Source organism: Armigeres subalbatus, chromosome 1 (genome assembly GCF_024139115.2).
Source record: "Armigeres subalbatus isolate Guangzhou_Male chromosome 1, GZ_Asu_2, whole genome shotgun sequence".
Taxonomy (NCBI): Eukaryota; Metazoa; Arthropoda; class Insecta; order Diptera; family Culicidae; genus Armigeres; species Armigeres subalbatus.
This window is the reverse complement of record NC_085139.1, coordinates 122,595,676-122,623,336: the sequence shown is the minus strand read 5'-3', so window position 1 is coordinate 122,623,336 and position 27,661 is coordinate 122,595,676. Positions and strand designations below refer to the sequence as shown.

At 39.8% G+C, this 27,661-nt stretch overlaps 1 protein-coding gene across 3 annotated transcripts in view; it reads left to right on the top strand.

The window, feature by feature from the left end:
• Positions 1-27,661, top strand: part of LOC134205081 (acyl-CoA Delta-9 desaturase) — a 126,179-nt gene that overhangs the window by 78,535 nt on the left and 19,983 nt on the right. For all 3 annotated transcript variants that reach the window (XM_062679984.1, XM_062679986.1, XM_062679985.1), the window contains exon 2: positions 22,318-22,654. In XM_062679984.1, coding sequence (XP_062535968.1) covers positions 22,318-22,654 — 337 coding nt within the window. The remainder of the gene's footprint in view (positions 1-22,317; positions 22,655-27,661) is intronic.

Genomic DNA, 27,661 nt, shown 5'->3' with positions numbered 1-27,661 from the left:
CTACCGAACAGTTCTGTTGTTGGGATATCGGTGAATATCAACGAAATTCACGGTGTCTTCGGCAAAAGGACTTTATTCAAAATGCCTGTCTTTCACGATGTTCATGGAATATGCACTGAAAAAAACTGAAAATTTACCCATGATATGAGAAAGGAGAGTTCAAATTTTCGCGAAGTGGGTATTTCAATGATACTGATTTTTATGAAATAACATTTTCCCACAGAGCACCGTGAATTCACTGAAATCTGTGAACTGATTTAAGTGTGTGGTAGTTCTGATTTCTAGGTCTATATAATATCATCAAATATTAGCAGTTTAACTTATTATTAGTTTAAATAAGAAACTAATAATAAGATTAAGAAACCACAAATATCCTTTAGTCCGCATGAAGTCTTGTCTGCGAGGGGTCCTGTACTCCCCGAAAGATTATTCGACGATCATACGATTTCCTGGTAGTGGATGCTTATCGGTCTATAGAAATTACTAAAAATGTAAGAGATAGAAGGGACAGAAGATTGAATGAACAAAACATCGTTTTGATTAAAAGAGCAACTAGCAACTGCTAGTACATCATGCTTATTGAAGAAGCAATATTTGTTCTGAAAATCGATGAAAATTTCACAAATTATGTGAAGATTATGTCTGGAATGTTAGGAAGTTCAAATTTTTTATTTTTACAATTTTATATGTAATATGTGCATCGATTTCTCAACACCAGAACTGTAGCGAAAACTGACATTTTTCCTATTTGTCCTACCCATAGCTTGGAACGTGGATGCGCCTCTGAATGAGTATCCCACTAAATGAAAATAAAATCTATTAATTCATTTCCTCGTTTTGAGTTAGCTCAATACCATAAAATTAAGCTGATAGGACAATATGCAGAATGCTTCAGAATAATTACATAATTCTTAAGTGAAATAAGGATTTTAACAAAATTTGAATCCGAACACACAAAACAAAATCCCACAGTTTCCATATTTTTATATACTTACTGATATAATACGGAGCTGATATAAAATTGATCAGATTTGGGAACACACACTTTACGATGAATTTCTTTGAAAGCGGCATTAATGCTGGGGAATTACCTTATCGCCAACGGGAACGCGGCAATGTATCACATACTGGTTCTTTTGTTACTATAACTCTATTGGTCGCAAAGCAGTTATTTGACTTCGAAAAAATGGAATCAGAATTACGTTCATAATGTAAAACCAATTTAATAAAAATTCCGCGGAAAAAAATTTAGTTTCGTTCCGTAAAATTTCGAATTATATTGACCTCGATTTCGTATCGTTTCGAAGTCTCGAAAGTAAATGTATATTTCGTTTCGATTCGTTTCCAAACAACATAGACCAATCAATCCAATTAATTAAGACGCTAAAGGTCTTAATCGACTAAAACCTACCCGCGTAAAAAAGAACTGTTAGGACCAAATAAAATAGATTCGTATCACATTTTACATTCATGTGATTCGACCTATTATATCAACTCATTCAACCTAAATTTATAGATCTTTCAATATGTTTTTGTTTCATATATTTGTAATTAATAATACACAACATACACTCGACCTTATTGTAACTTACACTTTTTTGTCTTTTTCCTTGAATTAGCTAGTTCTAAATATCCTTACTATACTTATTAACTGCACGAGAACCAAAAATTAAAATGCTGTTCAACCACGAAAAACAACCGTTTTTAAATTTAATCGTTAAGTCGCTCTCCAAGTCCTTGAGAGATTAAGTTTTGTATGTTCCGTAATAACTAGTAAATAAGCCACTGAACCTATTTGCTCATTAAAACAGTAAAACGCAGGAAAATACTGCAGAACAGGTTGTGTAACCAAAAATGAAAGGTATTCATGATTCTTCTGAAACAGATCAATTCAGCTAGAGGGTTCATGAATGATTTAATCGTAAATAAAAATCCTGGAAAAGCTTGGAAACATTATTGTTCAATAAGTTTGTTGCACAATTTACTTTCATTTTCTTTTGATTGAATCGTTTTCTATTTTTGACTGCTTTCTCTATAGTATCACATATAGTTTTAGTGTTGTGATAAAAGTTTTATCTCTCTATGTTAAAACAGTATTTCAGCCATATCTCCAATAAGCAACGATTGATATGGCCTCTCCTCGTAATAAACACTTCAATACGAAAAATTATATGCATAAAAACATTCGAAGCACTTTTATTTAAACCTTTCCTTTCCATGGTAGTTGTAGAGCTTCTCAAATTTTGCACCTTCCAACATTCTTCAAATTGCTTTAACAGCATAAAGCAATATTTGTCACTAGTTTCATTATCGATTTAGTGTAAAAATAGTGAAACTATCAAAAAAATCAATTAACTATTAATTTACAATCAAAACTTTTTTCGTTAATGTCAGCCATGCCAAATAAATTTTGTTCTAGCATTTTCATCAAAGGTGATTCCTTTCTATAGAAATCTGTGAAAAAAGTCGTGGGAAGAGAGGGTTAATTGAACCTGTGTGTTACCTCACTGGTATGCTGAATCTAAACGTACCATCCACTAAATAATTCCACTTTCCGAACGAGTTTTATTTTGACTGGTTAATTGACGGTGAAATTTCAATTATTTGGTTCACAACTTTTGTTGCGATACGGCACGTTGCTACTAATTTCCATCCGTCGCAGCTATTTTTGTAATAGAAACAAGTTCCGAGCTATCATTTGAACTAATAATGCCCTTGGGGAAAGGAGGTAGGTCTGTTTGGTCACGTCGTCCACCGGTTTTTTTTTTCTACGTAAACCTCAACTCAATTCCAGTCCTAAAGATAAATGTGACTACATGGCTAACGAGCAACCAGGCAGCACTTGTGACTATGGTTTAGACACTGGCATCAGTGACTTCTACAGCACATTCGTCATTTCGTAACACTACTGACCTCCATCAGCGGCGTCGTACCCTTGAGAGTCATACTCCCTTTTGTCTGGACAAGACACAGAAGAACAACTTTCATTTTCGTAAGGTATGGAGACTGCCTGAAATTGCATTCAGCGTTAACCGGTTTACTCCCAATTCAGACACCGAATCTGATTGACGAGCCCAAAAGCCAACTTAAGACATTGAGAGCAGTGGTCTAAAGCGCACTGATGGTGCCGGGTGGTGAACCGTGTTATGTAATTTTTTTTAACAGAGGTAAACAAAAATAATTAAATACACAATTTAATTAGAAGCTTAGAAACTAGTTCTAAATGCACAATTGATTTTTTGAATAAATATTGTTTGTTAGGAAGCCTCGTTTGGCTTTTGACATTACGGAAACACTAATTCTTGTCTTTGTACAATTAGGTCGAAAATATTGAAATGATAAGACATTTTTGGATTTTAAAATTATCAGTTTGGTTATCAATTATCGCATAGAAAGGAAATGATAGACAACTACAGAAAATAACTCACGTAAAAGACTTTTTGATGGAAATGGAAGCACATGTTATGTGTAGGATTTTTATTCGTATCTTTGTTATTATGGCTTTAAGTCCAGTTACGCATGGCCGCCACGATGTGTAGGAAATATGACATGACACAGCATTAAAAAATACAACATTCACCTGTTGAGATCAGGAAAAGCTCCAAATTGAAAGGGTGCATTTTCAGTCATCCTCCCCTGGCCTTACGATCTGCGATGCGTTTTACTATGTAGGTTTTACTGCCTGTTGTGATGTGACATCATTAACGCCGCGCGTAAGGGGTCGCAAAGTGAATTCGGTGGACTCATATTTAATTCAACGAATAGAGAAACTAAGCGGCTCCGTTTCGAAAGTCCGCAGCTGAAGGTTATCTCAGCTATCGAACTATTGGATCATCAATGGTTACGGATGAGGAATATTTTGAGAGGGCCCAAATGTCCGATGAACCTACGCTTGGGCACGTACTCCACCGTTGTCGTTCAAATCGTGATCTTCTGTATTTAATTATCTCGTGATTCATAGTGTGGTGGTGAGAAGTTTTAGTTTATAGTGCTTATAGGGGTTTATCCATGATATAGAATGTGGTTCAGGATGTACGTGTGCATATGTAAATAAATGTTCCTAGAATTTAGGAGAGGAATAAAATAGAACCAGTTCTTGATTAACGTTATAGTCTGTAAATGAACAACGTGATAGCTCATGTGCAGCTAATCAACCTGTGCATACAATTAATACTCAGCATATTCATTTGAAAGATGTTAAATTAGAGTTCATTTATGGACAAATTATTGTCAAAAATATTGTTCACTAATTGTGCACTAATTAGTTCAATTACTGACCGCACTAAGGAGAACAAAAAATCCGTGATCTCGAAACCGTTCTGTTTTAAGCAAACACGTTCGATCGCGCACTTAATTATTTGAATAAACTTACCGCACAAAGCAGAACAAAAATCCGTGACCTCGAGATCGTTCTACTTTTAAACGAACACTAATTTGAAAACACTTTTACCTTCATGGTATTGCGACGAAGATAAAAACTAACACAATGCAGGTCCGGTGGCTTCTGCATACTGCTTCTACGACCGAACCGACTCGCACTTATGAACTCTATCAACTATTATTTATCACCTGGATTGTCCCAATCTCGCATAATGTAAACTCGGTAACTTTTGCATGCCGAAACTTCAATCGAATCGACGCTCACTTTACCAATTATTACCAAGTCAGAAATAATTTCAGACAACATAACAAACAACAAACTAATTCTCCTAAATATGAATCAGTGTGTGCATGTGTCCGAAATTTGGTTCTCAGACAAGCCGATTAATAGCAGTTCTGGATTCTAGAGGCCAAGAAGTAAACCGGAAATCGAATGCTGTGGCCGCAACGCTTCGTATTCAATTGTATTTGAATGAATATGGATAGAAATTTGCGTGTATACCGTTCATTTATCTAAGAAAGTCATAAAGTATTTAAAGTATGCATTTTTACGGTACGTTGAACAGCAAGGGATCTAGACATTTTCATACGTTTTCTCGCACTTTTTTAACTCGATGATAGTTGCATTTGTTAGTAGGTCGCCATCCAATGATTTTGATTTATAGACATTATCGGAAATGAGAAAAAAAAAATGCTGCAAAACTGTGAGTACATAATTCTAGCAACTTTTTTTTTCAAATGGGCGTAATTGATTCTGACATTTTTGGAATGATGATTGCGCTCTTAATTCTAATTATTTTGGTCAACTAATGCGTTGCGTTGCGTTACGTTGCAACGGAGTACCTCGCAGATTGCATACTGACAGCTGTCATGTAAGTTCTTCAACTTTCTTACCCCAACTGCTTATGGATTACTATTTGGGATCCTATCTGAAATGATAAAGCCTGAAAGCCACCATTGCCGGTCACGCCCATGTTCTCCGCCACTAAGGAAGGGAAGGAAAATAATGATATGACAACTACCTAAAGAGAGGCCAGCGACTCACCAACGCCTCAATAGATGTCAAGGAATTGGATGGTTAGTAGGGAATAAACTTTAGGAATATCATCATAAGCAAATGATACTATGAGTTCGAACAAACGATGGGAGTGACAATGCTAAGAAGTTTATGTCAATCAATTGTTGATTTCCTTGGGATAGGGCAAAGCTATTAAACTTGCCCTGGCTAATTAGCATGGGTCCAAGCGCCATTGTTCGCTCTTTGAAACGAGAAAGAAATTAAATATATTAAATGCCCCTTCCCGCTTTTTGTTTCGCAAGTAAGCAAATAATTTTGAATATGAATTGTCATATGTCACTCAATAATATCTAATATTATTTTCGAACATATTTTGAGAGTGTCGTGTTTATAATGAGGTACAAGTACAATACAAGGTACAACTTATTCAGTTAGAAAGCGGCAACGTATTTGAGCATGGGAATAGAAGGTGCTGTTTAATTAGTTCTTTTATCACATTAATTAGAACAGAAAAAATACATTTCATAGCATCTTTTTGAACATTAAACTTAAAACAATATCAATTCTGAAAAAAAAAACTTTAGATTTAGAATTTTGCCTATATTGCATGAGACTATCGAAATGCAGTACAGTGGTCGTTCGCTAATTGGGGCACGACCTCACCCCAACTAGCGAATGCCGTTCGCTAATTGGGGCGGTTTGACAAGCGTCAATGTTGTTTACTTTTTGCATTGAACAAAAGAAAATTTTACGCGCCAGAAAATATCGATCCCGCCAAACACGGAAACAAAACGTCAACGCGTTTTTGACATCACATTCTGACGTTTAGCTGCTTTTTAATTGGGTTTCGCCCCAATTAGCGAACCCCCAAATAAAAAGCGCCCCAACTAGAAAAACCCCAATTAGCGAACGTTCACTGTATTTTATGAGACGACAATTAAAGCACAAACAAACAGAATTGTATTTGTGATAGGGGAAGTGCACCGGTTTTGGCCAACTTAGTGCCTAATTTGGCCAACCCTGAAAAATACATATTTTTGCAAAATAACCAATCAGTTTAAAGCAGCGTTGAATCGTGAGGGATATATCTCTTGTTGGAACTAATAAAACCCTCGCGAATTGCTTTATTTTTGGAGTTATTCGAAAAATTGGCCAAATTAGGAACATAGCCAAAACCGGTACAGTTCCCCTACTCGATTATGCTAAATAGGTGCTATATATCTACAAGTAAGCACAACAGATTATTAAAAAGAAGATCGAAAAAAGGAAAACTATTTGAAGCAACTGAGGATCCTATGAGAAAACTGTCAAAATGCACGCAAACGTATCCATGTGTTTGGCCCATTATCGATGCATAAAACTCTTGAAAGAAACTGTCCTTGATGAAAATTTTTATCTGTTTTTTCGACTGCTTGACACCAAAAATTATATGAAACTGGAGGCTTCATTCCTGTGCAGACTATTCACAGGATGACTGACCTTAAAATATTAGGTTTACCAGCCATATTTTAATTTCACCGACTGAATAGAATTTATTGAAATTTACTAAGACAATAGATTTTTCACTAAAAAACAAAAATATCTGCTAGTTAAAATAAGCTCGTTTCCAAGCAATGCTTTTTCTGGGCACTATAACAGAGTATTCCTGACAAATTGATCCTGTCGATCCATAGGGATCGCATAGTAAGGAACGGGAATCTTCATCCATTATGCACACTTAACACATAACCATACATCATTCTCTTCTCAGGGTTTCTGGATAAAAATACGGAGAAAAACCGTTTCCGAAACCAAAATTTGCATTCGTGGAAACAGTTGGGAAAAATCAACTATCCATCATTATATTAGCTAAAAGTTTTCAGATTTTCTTTCACTTTACCTGACGGATTGCGGAAAAAAGCTGAACAAAATAAAAATAAATTCGACCGAACGCGTTGCCGACTGTGATGGAAGTCCAACGGACACGAATTGGAACATGGAACGTTTTAACCCTTGTTTTAACCTTAGCCCAGCAGGGTAAATTGGCACAACTTGCCAATGAGGCACGCCGCATGAAGCTTGAGATCCTGGGACTGAGTGAAGTCCGTTGGCCAAACTTTGGAAAACACAGAACGCCGTCGGGCCAAGTTCTGCTCTACTCTATACCACCCACCGAGGAGATTTACTACTGGGGGGTGGTACGAGCACGTGGCTGTCTTTCTCGTCAATGACTGGATGACGGCAATTTAAGCCTTAACGTAGGGAATAAACATAGTGCCGATATCGTGTCTGATCATCACTTCCTCATCGGCGAAATACGCCTGGCATTGCACGGATTCGTCGGCAGGAGGAAAGACTTGTCATAAGACGAGTTTGAACAATCTCATTTAATTCCACCACATAATTGTACCCTGACAGATAAAGTCGAGTCAAGTACGAGACACTGAAGACGATCTTACTGTTGAGGTCGAAATACGTATCTGTCAAGGAACAATTAAGTGGTGGAATTAAATAGGATTGTACAAACTCGTCTTATGACAAGTGAAGACATTCCACTGAAAAGCTCAAAATTTTTTTTTTTAACAAAGAGGAGGAAAGAGTTGGACGACGGTTCAACACACGCCGGCTGGAGGATGCCACGGTGAAACGGTCCTTCGTTGAGGAACTGGAGACACGTGCTGCAGATATTCCGGAAGGTGGCAGCGTGGAAGACTAGTGGACCGCCCTCAAGAATGCCTTCATCGCCACCAGCGAGAATAATCTGGGCGAACTGCGCACTCAGAGAAAAAAATGGATCATCGATGAGACCTGGAGGAAGATAGAGGAACGGAGAGAAGCCAAAGACGTGATAGAGCGACCAAAAACCAGAGGAGCCAAAGTCTTAGCCCCTCAACGATACTCGGCTAAGAAGAAGGAAGTAAAACGCTCATGTCGACGAGAGAGCCGCAGCAACCAGGGACGTTCGCCTCCTCTACGATATCTCACGACGCTTAAGGACACTCCTCACGGAATCTAATTTTCAAAGTACTCGCATTTTCATGGGCACAGCATTCGGTACGGAAGCAACGCACAACTGTCATTTCTATTTTTTCAGCAGCATGCGTGAAATAATAAAAATGACAGTTGTGCGTTACTTCCGTATCGAGTGGTGTGCCCTTGAAAACGCGAGTAGTTTGAAATTTGGATTCCGTGAGGAGTGCTCTCAAGCGGGGCAACGATAAATGCAGCGATTCCTGTGAAAGACGCGAATGATCAGTTATTGACCGACCCAGCTGAAACGCTGGTTCGAGCACTTCGAACAACTTTTTCAAGTGCCAGCCAGGCTCCCACCACCAGCCACCACCACCTCCGGATCCGACGTATAACACGCGTCAATACCGAAGCTCCATCACTGCTAGAGACTCAAACAGCCGTCCAAAGCATGAAATCGAATAAAGCCCCAGGGGTCGATCGCATATCAGCCGAGATGCTCAAAGCTGACCCCATGACATCCGCTTAACTACTTTGCATCGTTAATTTCGTGATATCTGGGACACCGCAACTTTCCCGGTCCCGGTCCCAAAAAGGGTGACCTGACTGTATGCGATAACTGGCGAGGCATTATGTTGCTGTGCACCGTTCTCAAAATTCTATGCAAAATTATCCTAGCCCGGATTCAGGAGAAGATCGATGCGACTCTCCGGCGGCAGCAGGCAAGATTCCGTGCCGAAAGATCCTGTGTGGAGCATATTGTCACGCTCCGTATCATTCTGGAGCAGGTCAACGAATTCCAAGAGTCCCTTTACTTGATATTCATTGACTACGAAAAAGCTTTCGAGAATATGTGGGGCGCCCTGAGGCGCAAGGGGGTTCCTGACAAAATCATCATCCTCATCGAGGCACAGTACGAGGCCTTCTCATGTAGAGTACTGTATAATGGAGTGTTGTCCGACCCTATCCGGGTCGTAGCTGGTGTGAGGCAAGGATTATTTATTCTATCACCGTTACTGTTCCTCATCGTAATCGACAAGATTCTGGTAGATGCGATTGACCGTAAACCAAACCACGGGCTGCTATGGCAGCCTATAACCATGGAGCTCCTAAACGACTTGGAATTGGCTGATGACGTTGCACTCCTCGCTCGACGGCGCTCTGATATACAGAGTAAGCTCAACGACCTTGCCGAGCGCTCCTCCTCGGCAGGTTTGATCATCAACGTCAACAAAACCAAATCGTTGGATGTAAACACGGTAACCCCTTCCAGTTTCACAGCAGTCGGGCCATCAGTGGATAATGTTGAAAGCTTCCAATATCTTATAAGTAGAAATAGAAATTACAAATTTTCAATAAAAAAATAGGGAAATTGCCAATGAAGAAATCAGGATATGAGTACTTGATACTTGATACTTGATGGGCTACAGCTCTTCGATGAACCTACGCCGAATGGAGTATCCTTCTCCACTGGATTCGATCCTGGGCCAATCGCTTCCAGTCGCCCTGAACATTGAGCGCCCTCAGGTCCTCTTCAACTGCAAAAAGCCATCGTGTACGAGGCCTTCCACGAAGCCTGCGGCCTCTTCCGGGTTCTCTACTAAATACTATCTTCGCTTGACGTCCTTCCGGCATACGAACAACGTGACCAGCCAACCGTAGTCTGCCGTGTTGTATAAGCTTAATAATATCCAGCCCTTTATACACCTGGTACAATTCGTGATTCATGCGACGCCGCCAGATGCCGTTCTCCTGTTTACCGCCGAGTATTGTCCACAGCACCTTACGCTCAAACACTTCGAGAGCTCTCCGATCAGCCTTCTTTAACGTCCATGTCTCTTCTACCACTTCAAATTTTTCACCATCCAGCACTATTTCACTACCACCACCACTAATGAACCCACGTTGATTGCCAGCGACCATGTACTTCGTTTTGCTGGTATTGATCGTGAGTCCAATCCTCGCTGTCTCCCTCTTAAAAGGCGCAAAAGCCTCTTCCACGGCACGGCGGTCAATTCCGATAATATCGATATCGTCCGCAAATCCCAGGAGCATATGCGATTTTGTGATAATGGTACCGCTTCTTTGCACACCAGCTCTCCTAATCGTTCCCTCTAGCGCTATATTGAACAGTAGATTCGAGAGTGCATCACCCTGCTTTAATCCATCTAAGGTAACAAATGACGTCGATATTTCATCCGCAACCCTTACACTTGATTTCGATACGTCCAACGTTATACGAATCAGCCGTATCAGTTTCGCCGGAAAACCATGTTCAAGCATAATTTGCCATAATTCATTCCGTTTCACTGAATCGTACGCCGCCTTGAAATCAATAAACAGATGATGTGTCTGCAAGTTGTACTCCCGGAATTTATCAAGGATTTGTCTCAGGGTAAACATTTGATCCGTCGTTGATCGGCCCTCACGAAAACCTGCTTGGTATTCGCCGACGAAGGACTCTTCAAGCGGTCTCAATCTGTTGAACAGAACACGGGACATAATTTTGTACGCCGAATTAAGGAGGGTTATTCCTCGGTAATTGGCGCACTCCAGTCTGTGCCCTTTCTTAAAGAGAGGAAAAATGAGGCCGTCCAACCAGCTAGCTGGCATTTCCTCGTCTTCCCATATTTTCGACATAATATGGTGCAGAACTTAATACAGCTGCTCACTGCCATGTTTGAGAAGTTCAGCCGGGAGCTGGTCCTTCCCCGCAGCCTTATTGTTTTTCAGCTCTTTGACAGCTTTTTTAACCTCATCTAGTGTAGGTGACTCCACAGCTTGTCCATCGTCGCTAATATTTATTCTGTTCACCGATGCACCGTCACTTCCTCCATTCAACAAAGTCTCGAAGTGTTGCTTCCACCTGGCAGCCACTTCAGTTTTATCTGTCAGCAAATTCCCTTATTGGTCGTTGCACATGACGGGAGATGGCGCTGTCTTTCTCCGCACGCCATTGACAGACTCATAAAACCTCCGCATATCGTTCTGCTCCATTTTTTCCTGCGCCTCACTAATAACTTGTTCTTCGTACTCTTTTTTCTTCCTGCGGTGGATTCGTTTTTCGGCTGCTCTTGCTTCCTTGTACCGATCTCTATTCGATCGGGTACCCGACACCAACATCCGGCTTCTGGCAACGTTCTTCTCGTCTGTCACTCTCTGACACTCCACATCGAACCAACCCGTCCTGGGTCGCCTCTGTGCAGTGTCTACCACTTCTCGTGCTGTTGTGCTCACCGCTCCATGGATCGACTCCCATAGATCGTTGATGTTGTCGCTAACGTTGATTGCACTTATCCGTTCGTCGAGCTTCTGGCGGTACTCAGCCGATACTCCTTCCGCCGACAATCGCTGGATATTGTCACGCATCGTTCGCTGTGATCTTTCGTTCGATACAGTTGACAACCGTGATCGAATTTTACTGACAACGAGGTAGTGATCAGAGTCAATGTTCGGACCTCTGAATGTCCGCACATCGATAACATCCGAGAAATGGCGCCCATCCACCAGAACATGGTCTATCTGGTTGCAAGTTTCACCATTTGGGTGTCTCCAGGTGTGCTTTCGGATGTTCTTTCGTGCAAAGTAGGTGCTACTGATGGCCATCCCTCTGGCAGCAGCAAAATTTACTAGCCGTAGGCCGTTGTCATTGGTAGCGGAGTGAAGGCTCTCCCTACCGATTATGAGACGGAAAAAGTCCTCTCTACCGACCTGAGCGTTAGCGTCTCCGATAACAATTTTCACGTCATGCTTTGGGCACTCTCCATAGGCTTTATCAAGACATTCATAAAACGTGTCCTTCACGTCGTCGGATTTATCGTTTGTCGGTGCGTAAACGTTGATTAGGCTGTAATTGAAGAATTTGCCCCGTATCCTCAACACAAAGATTCGTCCGCTAATGGGTTTCCACCGCATCACTCGCTTCATCTGCTTGCCCATCACTACGAAACCAACTCCATGCTCTGCTTTTTCACCGCTGCTGTGATAGATGTTATTAGGCTGACCATACGTACCGTATTTAACGGGACAGTCCCGTTTTTTAGACCTTTTTGTTATGTCCCGTCGTAATCTGAAAAATCCTCAATTTGTCCCGTATTTTCATTGATTCTACGTTGATCACAGACAGAAAGTTTTTTTTTTCGTTATTATTTACAGCCCTCGGCTAGCTCATCTCTCAACAACGAAAGTGAGCAAAACACATAAAAAAGTGTTAGATGTTATGTTATTAATGTTGCTTTTAAAGGAATGCTATCTATGCCGTTTTGTATTTTCCATAGATCGACTTTTCTTAAGATTTTCAACAGTTAATGACAACAGGTGCTTTTCCGGGAGATTTTTAACACAATCAATGATTTTTTCTGCTTTTTCCGGAGGCAATTTGGCCAACAGAGTTCAGTGCGTGATCTCTCTTGTTTCGGACAGCAGAACGATTGCGTGGTCGGACGAAATATTGTGTTCTGCATTGCGCGGCCGGTAATTAAATTAATCAGTTCAGTGCGTGATCTCTCTTGTTTAGAAGCGGGCTTTGTAGTCATATGGCTATTGGTTCTGCCTCATACGCAGGAGGTCGTGGATGCAATCCCAGGTCCGTTCCATTCTCCTACTTTGTCTCTTTCTCTTTATTTCTCATATTCTAGCAATCGCTAGAATTGGAAATGGACTTCCATACCGTTTCCATTACTATTCCTATACCTTCAACTTGAGTATTCTAACAGTAATCTGCTAGAATTGGAAATGAACTATAGAGCTCGTTTCCTACATCCAATTAGAAATACCATCAGTTACCTTCTCCTATCTATTACATTGGCAGCTCGTTAACCAAGACGGACCTCTGCCTCTCCAACCTAACCCAGAAATTCCAACAAATTCCGCATGAACTCGTGGCAAGTGCAGAGGTATATTCGGCTTGCAGTGGGCGAATGATTGTATCATCATTTCCTCCCCCTTCCCTACATTGACTTGCATTCTGACGTGGCAGGCGCCAGTATGACCTAACAAATGAGATCACCAGTACTTGTACATTGAAGATGTGTGCTAGTCCCAAGCAAACATCTGTTGGTTCCCTGTGCAAGAACAGCTGATCTGGTCATAATGGAGTAGCAACTACGAGCAGTCAATCAAGCTCAAGCTCAAGCTTATTCCGGAGGCAATTTGGCCAACAACTTAGTAATTTAGTAAACATGTATTTCCTTTAAATCATGGCACGCCTCAACGTCAATAAAATGAAGCGCAGGGACAGACATTCTTATTTTCAGATTAAGCTTATTTTACATTATTCTGTTTTGAATCTTCCGAAGTAGGTACTGTTGTTCAACCATTAATTGATTCTTTTCGAATCATTCAAAGTCCTTCTGAAAATTCTAATTATTTTGAAATCATCCACTGTAAAAAACGATGGCTTGAAAAAAATTTATAATAAATCAACTGAACAAAATCGAGTTTAAGGCAGTTTCAAACCAAGGGAAAATTTGGTCGGCTTTAAGGCTAGATCTAAGGTCCCCACGTACTTTAACGCTAGTTAACACATCAGGAAGTTGTCTGCAAATTTCGCTGTCTGCTTCCCATTGAAGAGTGAAATATTTGTAGTTTAGTATTTTTCCACAACTAACTTAATACAAAAGAAAGTTATGGTGCTGAATGATTCACTCTAAAATATTTCTAATTTCTTACAAGGAAAATGAAAATTAAGCCCATATATTTTGAAATTTCCACAGCTCTTGAATTTTATCACAAGGTTTTGTCCCGTTTTTTATCACAAGGGCATGTCCCGTTTTGCAAGCGCGTTTGTCCCGTTTTTTCACCGAAATGATCTGGTCAGCCTAGATGTTATACTTGAATGCAGTATTGGTCGTGGGGTCCACGGCTCGGAATTCACGTTCTCCGGATCTAGGCCATCGGACTTCTTGAATAGCAGCCACGTTCACTCCAACCTTCTGCAGTTCACGAGCCAGAAGGCTCACTCTTCCAGGTTCATTTAGGGTCCTGACATTCCAGGTACCGAGTTTCCAATCATAGTCCTTATTTCGTTGCCGGGTCGGTTGCCAAAAATAACGTTCTCTTGTTCTTCTATCTCCATTTTTCGTGGTATTTGAGAGGCTTCAGTAAGCTACCTTACCGGGGTCGCGTTACCTACATCGCGATGATGGGGCTGCCACCTTAGGTATAGCTGACGCGATACAGCATTTCGTTAGTCAGCCGCTGGGTACCAGGCAGACGCTGTTTGAGCCGCACCTCCTGGTGAACAGACGCTCGAGGCGTACCTTCTCACTCTAGCTGATGTCAGAAGGACAACAGTGCCCAGGCTGCACTACCAGCTAAGTACACAACCCTTAGCTGGCGGTCTTTTGTCATCGGACGACCCGTGGAAGCGTGAGATAGGGACTTGTGGGGACCAGAGCTCTGTTGGGCGCTCCTTCCTTGATGTCAACCCACCATTTTGCAGCCCAATAAATAAATATGAAATTTGCACAAATAATGCAAAATAGTCCATAAACAATTAAGAGTTTTCCACAAAACTAAAATAAATTTGCACATAAACGCAAAAACTACAATAATAAAAGAAGAATTTTTCATAAAAAAAAAAACAAAATATTCCACAGAAAAATACAAAATGTCCATAAATAAATCAATATTAGCAATAAACAATTACAAAATGTTCCACAAAACAAATAATTTTTATTCAGAAAAAAATTAAACTTTCCACGAAAAAATCAATAGATAGGCTGACCAGATCATTTCGGTGAAAAAACGGGACAAACGCGCTTGCAAAATAGGACATGTCCTTGTGACAAAAAACGGGACAAAACTTTGTGATAAAATTCAAGAGCTGTGGAAATTTCAAAATATATGGGCTTAATTTTCATTTTCCTTGTAAGAAATTAGAAATATTTTAGAGTGAATCATTCAGCACCATAACTTTCTTTTGTATTAAGTTAGTTGTGGAAAAATACAAATATTTCACTCTTCAATGGGAAGCAGACAGCGAAATTTGCAGACAACTTCCTGATGTGTTAACTAGCGTTAAAGTACGTGGGGACCTTAGATCTAGCCTTAAAGCCGACCAAATTTTCCCTTGGTTTGAAACTGCCTTAAACTCGATTTTGTTCAGTTGATTTATTATAAATTCTTTTCAAGCCATCGTTTTTTACAGTGGATGATTTCAAAATAATTAGAATTTTCAGAAGGACTTTGAATGATTCGAAAAGAATCAATTAATGATTGAACAACAGTAGCTACTTCGGAAGATTCAAAACAGAATAATGTAAAATAAGCTTAATCTGAAAATAAGAATGTCTGTCCCTGCGCTTCATTTTATTGACGTTGAGGCGTGCCCTGATTTGAAAGGAAATACTTGTTTACTAAATTACTAAGTTGTTGGCCAAATTGCCTCCGGAATAAGCTTGAGCTTGAGCTTGAGCTTGTAGTTGCTACTCCATTATGACCAGATCAGCTGTTCTTGCACAGGGAACCAACAGATGTTTGCTTGGGACTAGCACACATCTTCAATGTACAAGTACTGGTGATCTCATTTGTTAGGTCATACTGGCGCCTGCCACGTCAGAATGCAAGTCAATGTAGGGAAGGGGGAGGAAATGATGATACAATCATTCGCCCACTGCAAGCCGAATATACCTCTGCACTTGCGACGAGTTCATGCGGAATTTGTTGGAATTTCTGGGTTAGGTTGGAGAGGCAGAGGTCCGTCTTGGTTAACGAGCTGCCAATGTAATAGATAGGAGAAGGTAACTGATGGAATTTCTAATTGGATGTAAGAAACGAGCTCTATAGTTCATTTCCAATTCTAGCAGATTACTGTTAGAATACTCAAGTTGAAGGTATAGGAATAGTAATGGAAACGGTATGGAAGTCCATTTCCAGTTCTAGCGATTGCTAGAATATGAGAAATAAAGAGAAAGAGACAAAGTAGGAGAATGGAACGGACCTGGGATTGCATCCACGACCTCCTGCGTATGAGGCAGAACCAGTAGCCATATGACTACAAAGCCCGCTTCTAAACAAGAGAGATCACGCACTGAACTGATTAATTTTATTACCGGCCGCGCAATGCAGAACACAATATTTCGTCCGACCACGCAATCGTTCTGCTGTCCGAAACAAGAGAGATCACGCACTGAACTCTGTTGGCCAAATTGCCTCCGGAAAAAGCAGAAAAAATCATTGATTGTGTTAAAAATCTCCCGGAAAAGCACCTGTTGTCATTAACTGTTGAAAATCTTAAGAAAAGTCGATCTATGGAAAATACAAAACGGCATAGATAGCATTCCTTTAAAAGCAACACTAATAACATAACATCTAACACTTTTTTATGGGTTTTGCTCACTTTCGTTGTTGAGAGATGAGCCAGCCGAGGGCTGTAAATAATAACGAAAAAAAAAACTTTCTGTCTGTGATCAACGTAGAATCAATGAAAATACGGGACAAATTGAGGATTTTTCAGATTACGACGGGACATAACAAAAAGGTCTAAACAACGGGACTGTCCCGTTAAATACGGTACGTATAATCAGCCTATCAATAGAGAGCAATTAAAAAATATGAAAATTTCCATAAAGAAATTAAAAAAAAGGCAGTCAAACTGAGTATTGTTCCATAGATAAGCCCTTTTTAAAAGCGTTCAAAGTTCGTGGAAAATTTTATCAAGTGATAAACATGTTTAATTTTTGTTGAATATTTTGTGGAAATTTTTAAATTGTTTGTAGAAAAAAAATATTTTGAGGAAAGTTTTGTAATTGTTTATTGCTAATTGATTTTGATTTCTTTATAGAAAATTCTTCTTTTCTAATTGCAATTTCTGCTTTTAAAAGTGCTAATATTTTTGTTTTGTGGAAAATTCTTTATTGTTTATGGAAATTTTTGCATTATTTGTGGAAATTTTATATTTATTTATTGCTCATACCCTGATTTCTTTATTGGCAATTTCCCATTTTGTTATGGAAAATTACTAATTCTTCATAAATATTTTATTTTGCTGCCAGACCATATGTGTTGCTGTGCTAATAACGTAGATTGTGTAAAAACAACACTACAGCAACTTTGGAAACACCCACGACTATCGGAACTTTTACCCTATATTATTATTAACGCACACACTTAAATCATTTCACAGATTTCGGTGAATTTTGCTTCAATTCACCGAAATCTCAACAGCAGATTTGTTCCGTAATTATTTCACCGATTTCTGCGATATTTTCCTTTGTTCAACTATCAAAACTACCAAAAAATCTGTAAAATTTTTACCGAACAGTTCTGCTGTTGAGATTTCGGTGAACTTTCACAGAAATCTGCGATTTATTTTAAGTGTGCATTTAGTAAAGATTGTCTCATATTTCATTAAATTATTTCAGAGCCTACCACCCAACAACTTATTGGCAAATGAGTTTAGGACAATCCTCACGGAATCGTTTTCAAGGGCACCCCATTCAAAACGGAAGCCACGCACAACTCTCATTTTTATTATTCCAGCTTTGCTGCATCGCAGCATGCGTGTAAAAATAAAAATTACAGTTGTGCGTGGCTTCCGTTTTGAATAAAGTGCCCTTGAAAACGCGTAATTCTGACTAAATAATCAGTTTGATCCCTTAGTCTGCAAAAGAACACTTTAAACGCAAATTGGGACATCTAATCTAAAATGTGTGATTGGATTTAGGTGTAAATATCATATGCAGCATAAAGATATTGCGTCGAATGATGTTTTGTCGAGTTATGTGATAAGTCACGATATTTCTTTCAATTGGCACTTGGTTGAAAGGGCATTTGTTCGAAGTAGCATTTGATCGGAAAACCATTTTGCGAAACAGAGATGCAGTATAGCGAACCTTAGGACACTTTAATTCGGTTCGTAATAGACCAGATCAAGCGGAAACCTATTTGTGTTGTTGTTGATTATTGGAACAAAGTAGCATGGGTCTTTTCACGAGACGTTTAAAAACAGCTGATATTACCGTCAATTGACAGTTCTTCTATGAAAGTGACAGCTTCGGGGTTGCGGGCCTGTTCAGCGGTTGTAAGCAAGTGCAGTCTCGGCAGTGTCACATGAAAAGGCCTATTGATGAAGTTGCCTTCTTTCACTTATTCTTCTTATTTATATTCCTATCTCTATGTATAGTCTTATCAAAGCCCAGGGATCAAAGGGATCAAAGCCCACCGAAGGGGAGGTTACCCTCCAATACCTTTTCCTAACTAAATCTATCACATGTTGTACATATGCATAATCGAGTTTCAAACATAGTAACACATTTGTTGGTTTAATTGCAGTAACAATCATTAACTATTTTACGCTCTCAGCGTTTTTTTTGGCAGGTTACCCCAAATTTTCATAAATTTCTCGGGAGCCTTGTCCATTTCCAAAACGATGCTCACTGTACATAAAACTAAAGAAATTTTGTAATCGGTTGCAGAAAATAGAATCTGATTCCAATGCAAGACTGCTGAGCACCATCATTTTGAAAATTTTGTTCACTATGTAAGTGCTGTATTTCTTCCCATTGTTTCGGTCACCTTCTAGTCGTCGCTTCCTCTGGGCGATCAAGATAGCTCATACACTGAAGTTGGAAATGGGATTCCCTTTGTTTCCAAAGGCTCAACAAATAAAAACGTAAAACAGAACCAGAGACCCTCAAAATCTAGAAAACTGCCTCAAGGTGGCCTCAATTTAACATGGCCAAATCAAAATCGGGTGGAAATACTTAAAAAAAGTTCAACTTTTGTGTTTTTAAATCAAGACGAACGAGAGTTTCCTCCACTTCCGGGAACATCCAAAATCCCAGATATACCAAGTTTTCTGATTTCTCAGCCAAATAGAGAGTATCCCAAGTAACATTTCAAGTTTTGATATTGATATTGATTGACATCATATTTTGTGTTCAATATAATCTCAACAGCAGAGCCTAATATCAACTTTCTCTCATTTTGTTAACCGACTGCTCGGGACACGACTTTGCAAAGAAAGTGTGTTCGGATTCAGTGGTTCCAGTGGAGCAAATATCACAGTCACGAGGTACTTTTGCTGACAGGGATGATATGGATCACCCATTTTCAATGATCGAATTTTCGCTTGCTCTCCGCTCATGAAACAAATCAGCTCCAGGCTACAAGAATGGATAGAGTCAGGCTCAATTTGCTCAAAAGACTCATGTTTGAGTGATAAAAGTCTTATGTCAAATTGCTCATTAAGGCAGCTTGCAGATGCCGATTTACAAGGACCGTGGCAAGATCCACTGGGTGATTTGTCTACTTGGTCTTTGAATTCTGGTTCGGAGCACATTGTGTATCTGAAAAAAAAAACGCAACTTCCTTAAAAATGCAAGCAACGAATCAATTTCATGCGAACAATAAATGGATTATGGTGGGGAGAGCACCTCGAAGAACTTATCATATTGTACTGAACAACCATTCTGTCGGTTCTCGAATACGGTAGTTCTTGCTGCCAGTCCGCTGTTAAAACACAAGTTTCGTCCAAAGGTTCAACGCATTTTGTTCGGTCTGCTAGTTCGGTCAATGAAACCAGTTAAGCACTCAGCGTATCTTATGAATGGGATACGATCATTCAGTCTTTTTTTGTGTACAATCACCATGGCTTTTGTCCCTATTCATTGGTCGATTTCAGGAAATGAGAAAGCGGACTCTTTTGCTAAAGTGGGCGCTCACCTTCGATGATTTTTTTTTTTATTAGTTCGTAAGGAAACCTTGATCAGCTGGCAACAAAACTGGACAAATAGGAGAGATGGATAGATAGCTGTATTCGCCAACAGGTATAGAAAGACATGGTTAAAAAAATTGAGTAGTGGACGAGACTTCATTCCAACCATGTATTGTCTAACGTCCAATCAGTACTCTTTAAATGCACATCTTTTCTGAGTACGGCTCTAAGAAGGCAATCTCTGTGTTCGTGGCGCAGATTATTTGGAGATCATGTCGTGAATGCGTGCGAGGAAAATCGTGATCTTCGCTAACTGAACATCTCCAGGCCCGAGGAAAGATCCATAGCCTTTTGGGAAAGTATTGACGGGTGTTGATCTTGAATACATGATGTTGGACTGTAATCATTGTCCACCCATCTCTTTCGATATCGTAATCCCTTAAGAATGTCTTCCTCTCGTTGCTGTCTCCCAAGAAATATTCGTGTGTCCCGTTATAGATGAGAAGCATCGCCAATAATGTCAACTAGGCGAACATCAGCATTGTAATTAATTAAGTAACATAAATTCCCTTCTTTCCCTACCGTATTATTGTATTTCCTAACCTCAACCGAACCGCGAGTCCATCCCCAAAACTAACAATATTGTATCAAAATCATGAAAAACTGTATTACAAAATCTGATTCCGTCTTCGTAACGCTTCACCGCGAATGACCATTTCAAAATAAACTACAGATTTAAAAAATATAAACACCGCTGGTTCCAAGAGGAAATCTTGCGAAGTTCCTCGAGACAAGACTTCCTGGTCTGAAGTGGAGCCGTTGCCGCTGTAGAAACGTTTCCACTTCTGGGGTAGTTTTATCACGCGTTCGTACTATGTTCACACGCTGTTGTTAATTTTAGCGTTTCGATGAAAAGGTCTTTGAACAAAATTGATGTTATTTGCTTCCGAACAGTTTTGTATTTCCTGCATCCTGCAATTTGCTACCGGTTAGTTTGGTGGTCAATCACTCGGTCATTCTCCGGTTCATATTTCATATTTCCAACCAGCCGAAAAGGTGCTACCGATAAAAGACTAGTGTCCTTTTGGACAGTACATGCTGGAATGTTCTTCATTGGCAAGACCTACATTTAACTTTACCAAGACCTCTAGTAAACTTAAACCCCATGAGTTGGTGAGACGGCCGCCCACGTGGACTTATTTTCGTCCGATTTGCGTGTCCATCATCCACTAAATCTTCTTCTTCTTCTTATTGGTATTACATCCCTCACTGGGACAGAGCCGCCTCGCAGCTTAGTGTTCATTGAGCACTTCCACAGTTATTAACTGCGAGGTTTCTAAGCCAGGATACCATTTTTGCATTCGTATATCATAAGGCTAGCACGATGATACTTTTATGCCCAGGGAAGTCGAGACAATTTCCATTCCGAAAATTGCCTAGACCGGCACCGGGAATCGCACCCAGCCACCCTCAGCATGGTCTTCGCGCGTTTTACCGCACGGCTAAACGTTTTACTCTTATTAGGACCCTAACTAAGTCGTGCAATATGAACAACCATCAACGAACAAACGAATCGGCAATTAATATCTTTTGCTTCTCAAACTAATGAACGAAGTAAAAGGGTTTTTGCTCAAGTTCATGAATAACAAACTAAACAATTGGTCTTCCAAACTCAAATTGATCTTCCATAACTCAGCGGCACTCAGCTACAAATACTATGGGTTCAAATCCCGTTTAAGGAAATAATGCATTTATTTTCTCAATCCACTCTAGGCATAGAGTACTTGTACTATGAATGAGTGTAAATGGATAAAAAGTACAGTTAATAACTCTGTAAGCATGGTTCCGGTTATATGATTTGATACAGTTCCAGTAAAAGAAGAATAATGTAGAGAATGACGTTTTTCAACACTATTCCAATTGGCGGTGAATGTTGAATGGCCAAAAACAACATTAACACGAGTTAATCCCGTTCGAACAACTGAGTATCGAGTTTTGTTGTACGCTTAAATTTAACTACCGTACGTCGACTACAAGCCAGTCTGCAAAAATGATTTTATGAATCCGGAACTAAATTAAACTGGTTGCCGTACATATTATTTCGAATAATCAGCAATACATAACTCGATCATTGACCACCGTAGCTCACAAGCGCAATTTGTTCTTGCACACTATACTGCAATTCTCGAAACATGATCTCGACTTCAAAGAATCTTGTCTGCTCCATGACCATGAAAAGTCACAGCTACCTATCCTGTTTGTTGCCCTCAAATTACTAATCGATGATTGCGATTGTTCTCTTCCGTAACAGGTTTCTTCGTTGGGGGATGCGCCGGATTCGGCGTTACAGGCGGTGTCCACAGGTTGTGGTGCCATAAAGCCTACAAAGCCAAGCTCCCGTTGCGAATTATTCTAATGTGTTGCTACTCGATCGCCGGTCAGAACACCATCTACGATTGGGTACGCGATCATCGTATCCATCATAAGTACTCGGAGACGGACGGCGATCCACACAACTCCAACCGCGGTTTCCTCTACGCACACGTCGGATGGCTTATGCTGCGGAAGCACCCTGAATGCATCAAAAAGGGCCGACTCATCGACATGAGTGACATCACCAGCGATCCGGTAGTCCAGTTCCATCACAAGTGAGTAACGCGCGCATGGAATCAATCAAGTTTTAAAGTTGTATTCGCCGAGACCGCAGATATTATCAGCATGCACTCTTCAAGGCAAAAAGTAGAAAACCGCACGCACCACTTCCCGGTGCTAATAAGAGTTGACTGACTCATATCGAGCCGCGTTGTTGGGCTCTAACAACATTAGCGCCTTCATGGAAGAATTAATGTGGGAACATTCGAAGCTGTCATTCAAATGCCCTTGACAATAGCAATGAAAATTGGTTCCATCTCAACATCCATAAACAAAAGCCAGCAGCATTTTACAGGGTGGTGATGGGGAGGCGGTGCTTTGCGTGAAGATATTTCGAATCAGGATGTGTCGCCTAATTAGTTTTTCAAAGACTGATAGGGTAAATGATGTATCTTGGACAAGCGCAGGACATTCATTAGATAATACATCGAGATTGAATAGTATAAAACAATTGAAAACCACTAGGTTCATTCAAATACATAACCTATGATTAGTCTTGTGTCTCCATTGCCCAATTTTTGAGTAAATTACGTTTACTAGGTGTAAACTATGATATACTGCGAACTGAAATATTTTCTTTTTGGACATCAAATATATAATTTCGACATGGAAAATGCATATATTTTGGACAGAGTCATTTTCTCCTAATTTAAAAATGGCCTCCTACAGATCTCAATGGTATGACCTACCTACACGTATCCACATTCATTCAAATGCATTTATTTGCTTAACTGACATAGATTAAACCAGAAATTAACATTGTTTCGCAATCTTATCGATATCATTGAAAACAGCCTGAAAGTTGGCAATTAATGGTTCATTCATGTACTGTACATGGGGTGACCAATAAATGTCTGATGCATAAAAACATAACTTCATTTTGGTCACTCCTTTTTCATCCGTCTCAAGTTCATGTTAAGCGATTGGAATATGTTAGTATCTCAATTACAATTAAACTTTGGCCGCATGACCTCAAGATTGCTGTTTGAACCAATTTAAACGTGTTTCAGGTGCATGTTACGAAGAGTCTTATAATACATGTTCTCCTGCATACTGGCATCCAGCAGGCACTTTGGTAGAAAGCTTTACATTTTAGATAATTTTAAAGATAAATAATAGTTGATTTGTGAATTCTCATCAGAAGCCGCTAGAGTTAAGGTAAAAGTATGCAATGATCATACTTTCGATAAAAATTTTCCTACACATTATCTAAAATTGATCGAAGAAGCTCAGGCTTGTCCAAAATATGTACATGCCCAAAATATATCATTTACCCTAGTATGCATGTATGTATGCATGTTTTATATAGTCGGTATGGTTTGTGTGATCAATTTCGTGTAAGATCGTTTGGCATAACTACTTCTTGATTACAGTGCCTTCCGTTTTTTTGCTACAGATAATAATATTTTTTTAATTGCTATAAACAAAACGCAAAAAACAGAACAATCCACCTAGCGGGGATGATGCCTTTCTCGTTTATAATAAAATGTATCAAGTTCATAAGGAAGAACAGAACAGCACAAATAAAGGGCAATCAATGGCTTAGTGCTGAAAAATGTACATTCGGTACATTGTTCCGGGCACAAGTTTGTGATTATAATATAGACTTCCAAAATTCATTCTAGGGGTAGTCACAATTTGGATATGATGAAAATCGGGTCACTCCTGTATCTAGTACATATTCGTTTATGGAATGGTGCTATGGCAATCACATTTGCAAAATATTGAAATTAATTATTTTTGATATATTTATATATATTTAATTTATTTTTGATATATTTCAGCGGTTCTCAACCTGGGGTACATGTACCCATGGGGGTACCTTTGCTGGCCCTAGGGGGTACCTCGAACAAAAAATCTTAATGGCGGGCGAATTACAATTCCAATCGAAATTTATTTATAAAGTTTTGATAATTGTGTATTTTTTTTTATTTCAAAACTTCGTTTTGTATACATCATGTAGACAATTTAATCAGATGAATTAACAATACAATAAATAGCGATAAATCCAATATAATCACGCTCTCTACAACCAGTACAGCCTTTTTCCAAGCAGCTCGAAGGCCTTTTTACAAGAGGTTCGGAGGACACCTTTCGAGATGTTCAGATGCTTTTTTTTCAAAAAGTTCGGAAGCTTGGAAGCAGGGTTGTACTGAATCATTCTCACACGATAATGAATGGTATTATCATTTGATAACTTCCCAGGTGTGAAAAGTAGGCGAGTTGACTTCGGGGAAAACTTTTCAAATTTTGGAACCAATTGATAATAAACGCAAAATTATCAGTTCAATCAAAGCCTATTTCCGGGGATTAAACCACCCGACTTGCACATTAATTTACAATGTTGTGAAAACTCATATGTGAATATGTACGTTATGTGGAAGATATTGATTTGGAAAATGTATTGGAGGTAACCACTTTCCCTGCGATGGGACTCGAACCCATGACCCTACAGTAGGGATGGCACACCACAAAATATAAAATATAAAATTGATTTAATATCTGATTAGTTCTCGAATTTTGCAGAAACTTCAGTTTTATTTGCAAGGAAGCCTCCCTTTCCAGAAGGGGGAGGGGCTCCGAACCAGAAACATATCTTTCCTTCCAAAATCTCCACATGCCAGATATGGTTCCATTTGCTTGATTAATTCTGGAGTTATGAAGAAATTACTTTGGATTTTCTTACGAAATTAATGTTTGATTTGTTTGGGAACCCCCCTTTCCAAAGCGGGGAGGGATATCGAACCATCTTAAGAACCTTCCCCGGCTCCAAAAACCTCTGCATACAAATTTCGCAGATCGATTCAGCAGTTTCCGAGTCTATAAGGTTCAGACAGACAGAAATTCATTTTTATGTATATAGTTTTTATATGAAAGCTTTATTTATTGAGTTATGTTATGAGTAAATATTTTAGTATTATTAATAATTTATTATAATTTAAATTAAATCGTTTCAAAAGATTTTTGTGTCTTATCAACCTTCAACACCTAGTATGATGCCAACTACTCGATTTCATAGAAACGATTACTTTGGATTTTCTTAATATTTTGGAAAGAAATGTTTTGCAAACTTGAACTCGTGGACGTACGGTTTGCGGCGCCTGTCGTCTGAAGCTGTTTGTTTTTTCAATTCTCAAGTGCTTCAGGCGTTTTCCTAATTGATTTTACAGATCAGGCGTTGATTTTACGGATTTTTTTCTAACTTTACAGATCTATTTTACGCATTTTCTGATGTACTGATGTTCAGATCCTGGAATAGTCATGACCTAAACTCTTCAGAATATTTTGACATATCCTTAATTCCGTATATCAAACTAGTTTTCTATTTCTATTATATTCTCCAGACCCTTAAGGTTTAAAATGCTTTTAGGATTCTGGGATTTTCTACGGATTCCATAGGCTCTCGAATTCACTGTCCCGCATGGTACGAGACGTCTGGTCACATTAGGAATGAGGACAGGCCACATTTACGATCCTCAGTTTTAAATGAATCATAAGAAATCTATGTAAAAAAGCTTACTTCACTTTTGTGAATCTCACTAATAAAATACCGCATTTAGCACAAATAAGTGTTGAGCGGCAGAAAATGAATAATTGGTATTTTTTATTTGAATTAAATACTTAGAAGATTATGACGAAGAAAATAAGAATGTTTCTTTTGAGGTTTAATCAATTTGAAAGATTTTAAATCGGGTACTCGATTGATTCAAGTACTTCAATTCGATACTTACTTGTTATCGGGTATCAAAGTATCGATTCCAAAAATACTTGGTATCGAATCAAAAGTATCGAGTATTTACTCGTATTTACCAGTATCGATTCATCCCTACCCTACTGTACGCTAGACTGGTGCTTTAACCAATTAAGCTACGAAGGACCTCCGTCGGCCTTCGCAGTCTAGCGGCATAGTCAAATCACTCGCAATCCATTTTCAAGCCAACACTTCCACATGTGTATAGTACACGTTCGCAATAGAGGAGCGTGAGTATTTAGAATGTCTGGCAGCTGTACACATTCTTATCAATTGATAATTTGGATATGTTGTCGCGTAAGAGTGTTGTTCATTCTCGATTATATGAAAATTTGATTTTTTCCATCCCTGCTTGGAAGCCTCCTTTCAAGAGGCCTGGAAGCCTCCTTTCAAGAGGCCGGGAAGCCTCCTTTCAGGAGGCCTGGAAGCCTCTTTTCAAGAGGCCTGGAAGCCTCCTTTCAAGAGGCCTGGAAGCCTCCTTTCAAGAGGCCTGGAAGCCTCCTTTCAAGAGGCCTGGAAGCCTCCTTTCAAGAGGCCTGGAAGCCTCCTTTCAAGAGGCCTGGAAGCCTCCTTTCAAGAGGCCTGGAAGCCTCCTTTCAAGAGGCCTGGAAGCCTCCTTTCAAGAGGCCTGGAAGCCTCCTTTCAAGAGGCCTGGAAGCCTCCTTTCAAGAGGCCTGGAAGCTTCCTTTCAAGAGGCCTGGAAGCCTCCTTTCAAGAGGCCTGGAAGCCTCCTTTCAAAAGGTCTGGAAGCCTCCTTTCAAGAGGCCTGGAAGCCTCCTTTCAAGAGGCCTGGAAGCCTCCTTTCAAGAGGCCTGGAAGCCTCCTTTCAAGAGGCCTGGAAGCCTCCTTTCAAGAGGCCTGGAAGCCTCCTTTCAAGAGGCCTGGAAGCCTCCTTTCAAGAGGCCTGGAAGCCTCCTTTCAAGAGGCCTGGAAGCCTCCTTTCAAGAGGCCTGGAAGCCTCCTTTCAAGAGGCCTGGAAGCCTCCTTTCAAGAGGCCTGGAAGCCTCCTTTCAAGAGGCCTGGAAGCCTCCTTTCAAGAGGCCTGGAAGCCTCATTCCAAGAGGTCTGGAAGCCTCCTTTCAAGAGGCCTGGAAGCCTCCTTTCAAGAGGCCTGGAAGCCTCCTTTCAAGAGGCCTGGAAGCCTCCTTTCAAGAGGCCTGGAAGCCCCCTTTCAAGAGGCCTGGAAGCCCCCTTTCAAGAGGCCTGGAAGCCTCCTTTCAAGAGGCCTGGAAGCCTCCTTTCAAGAGGCCTG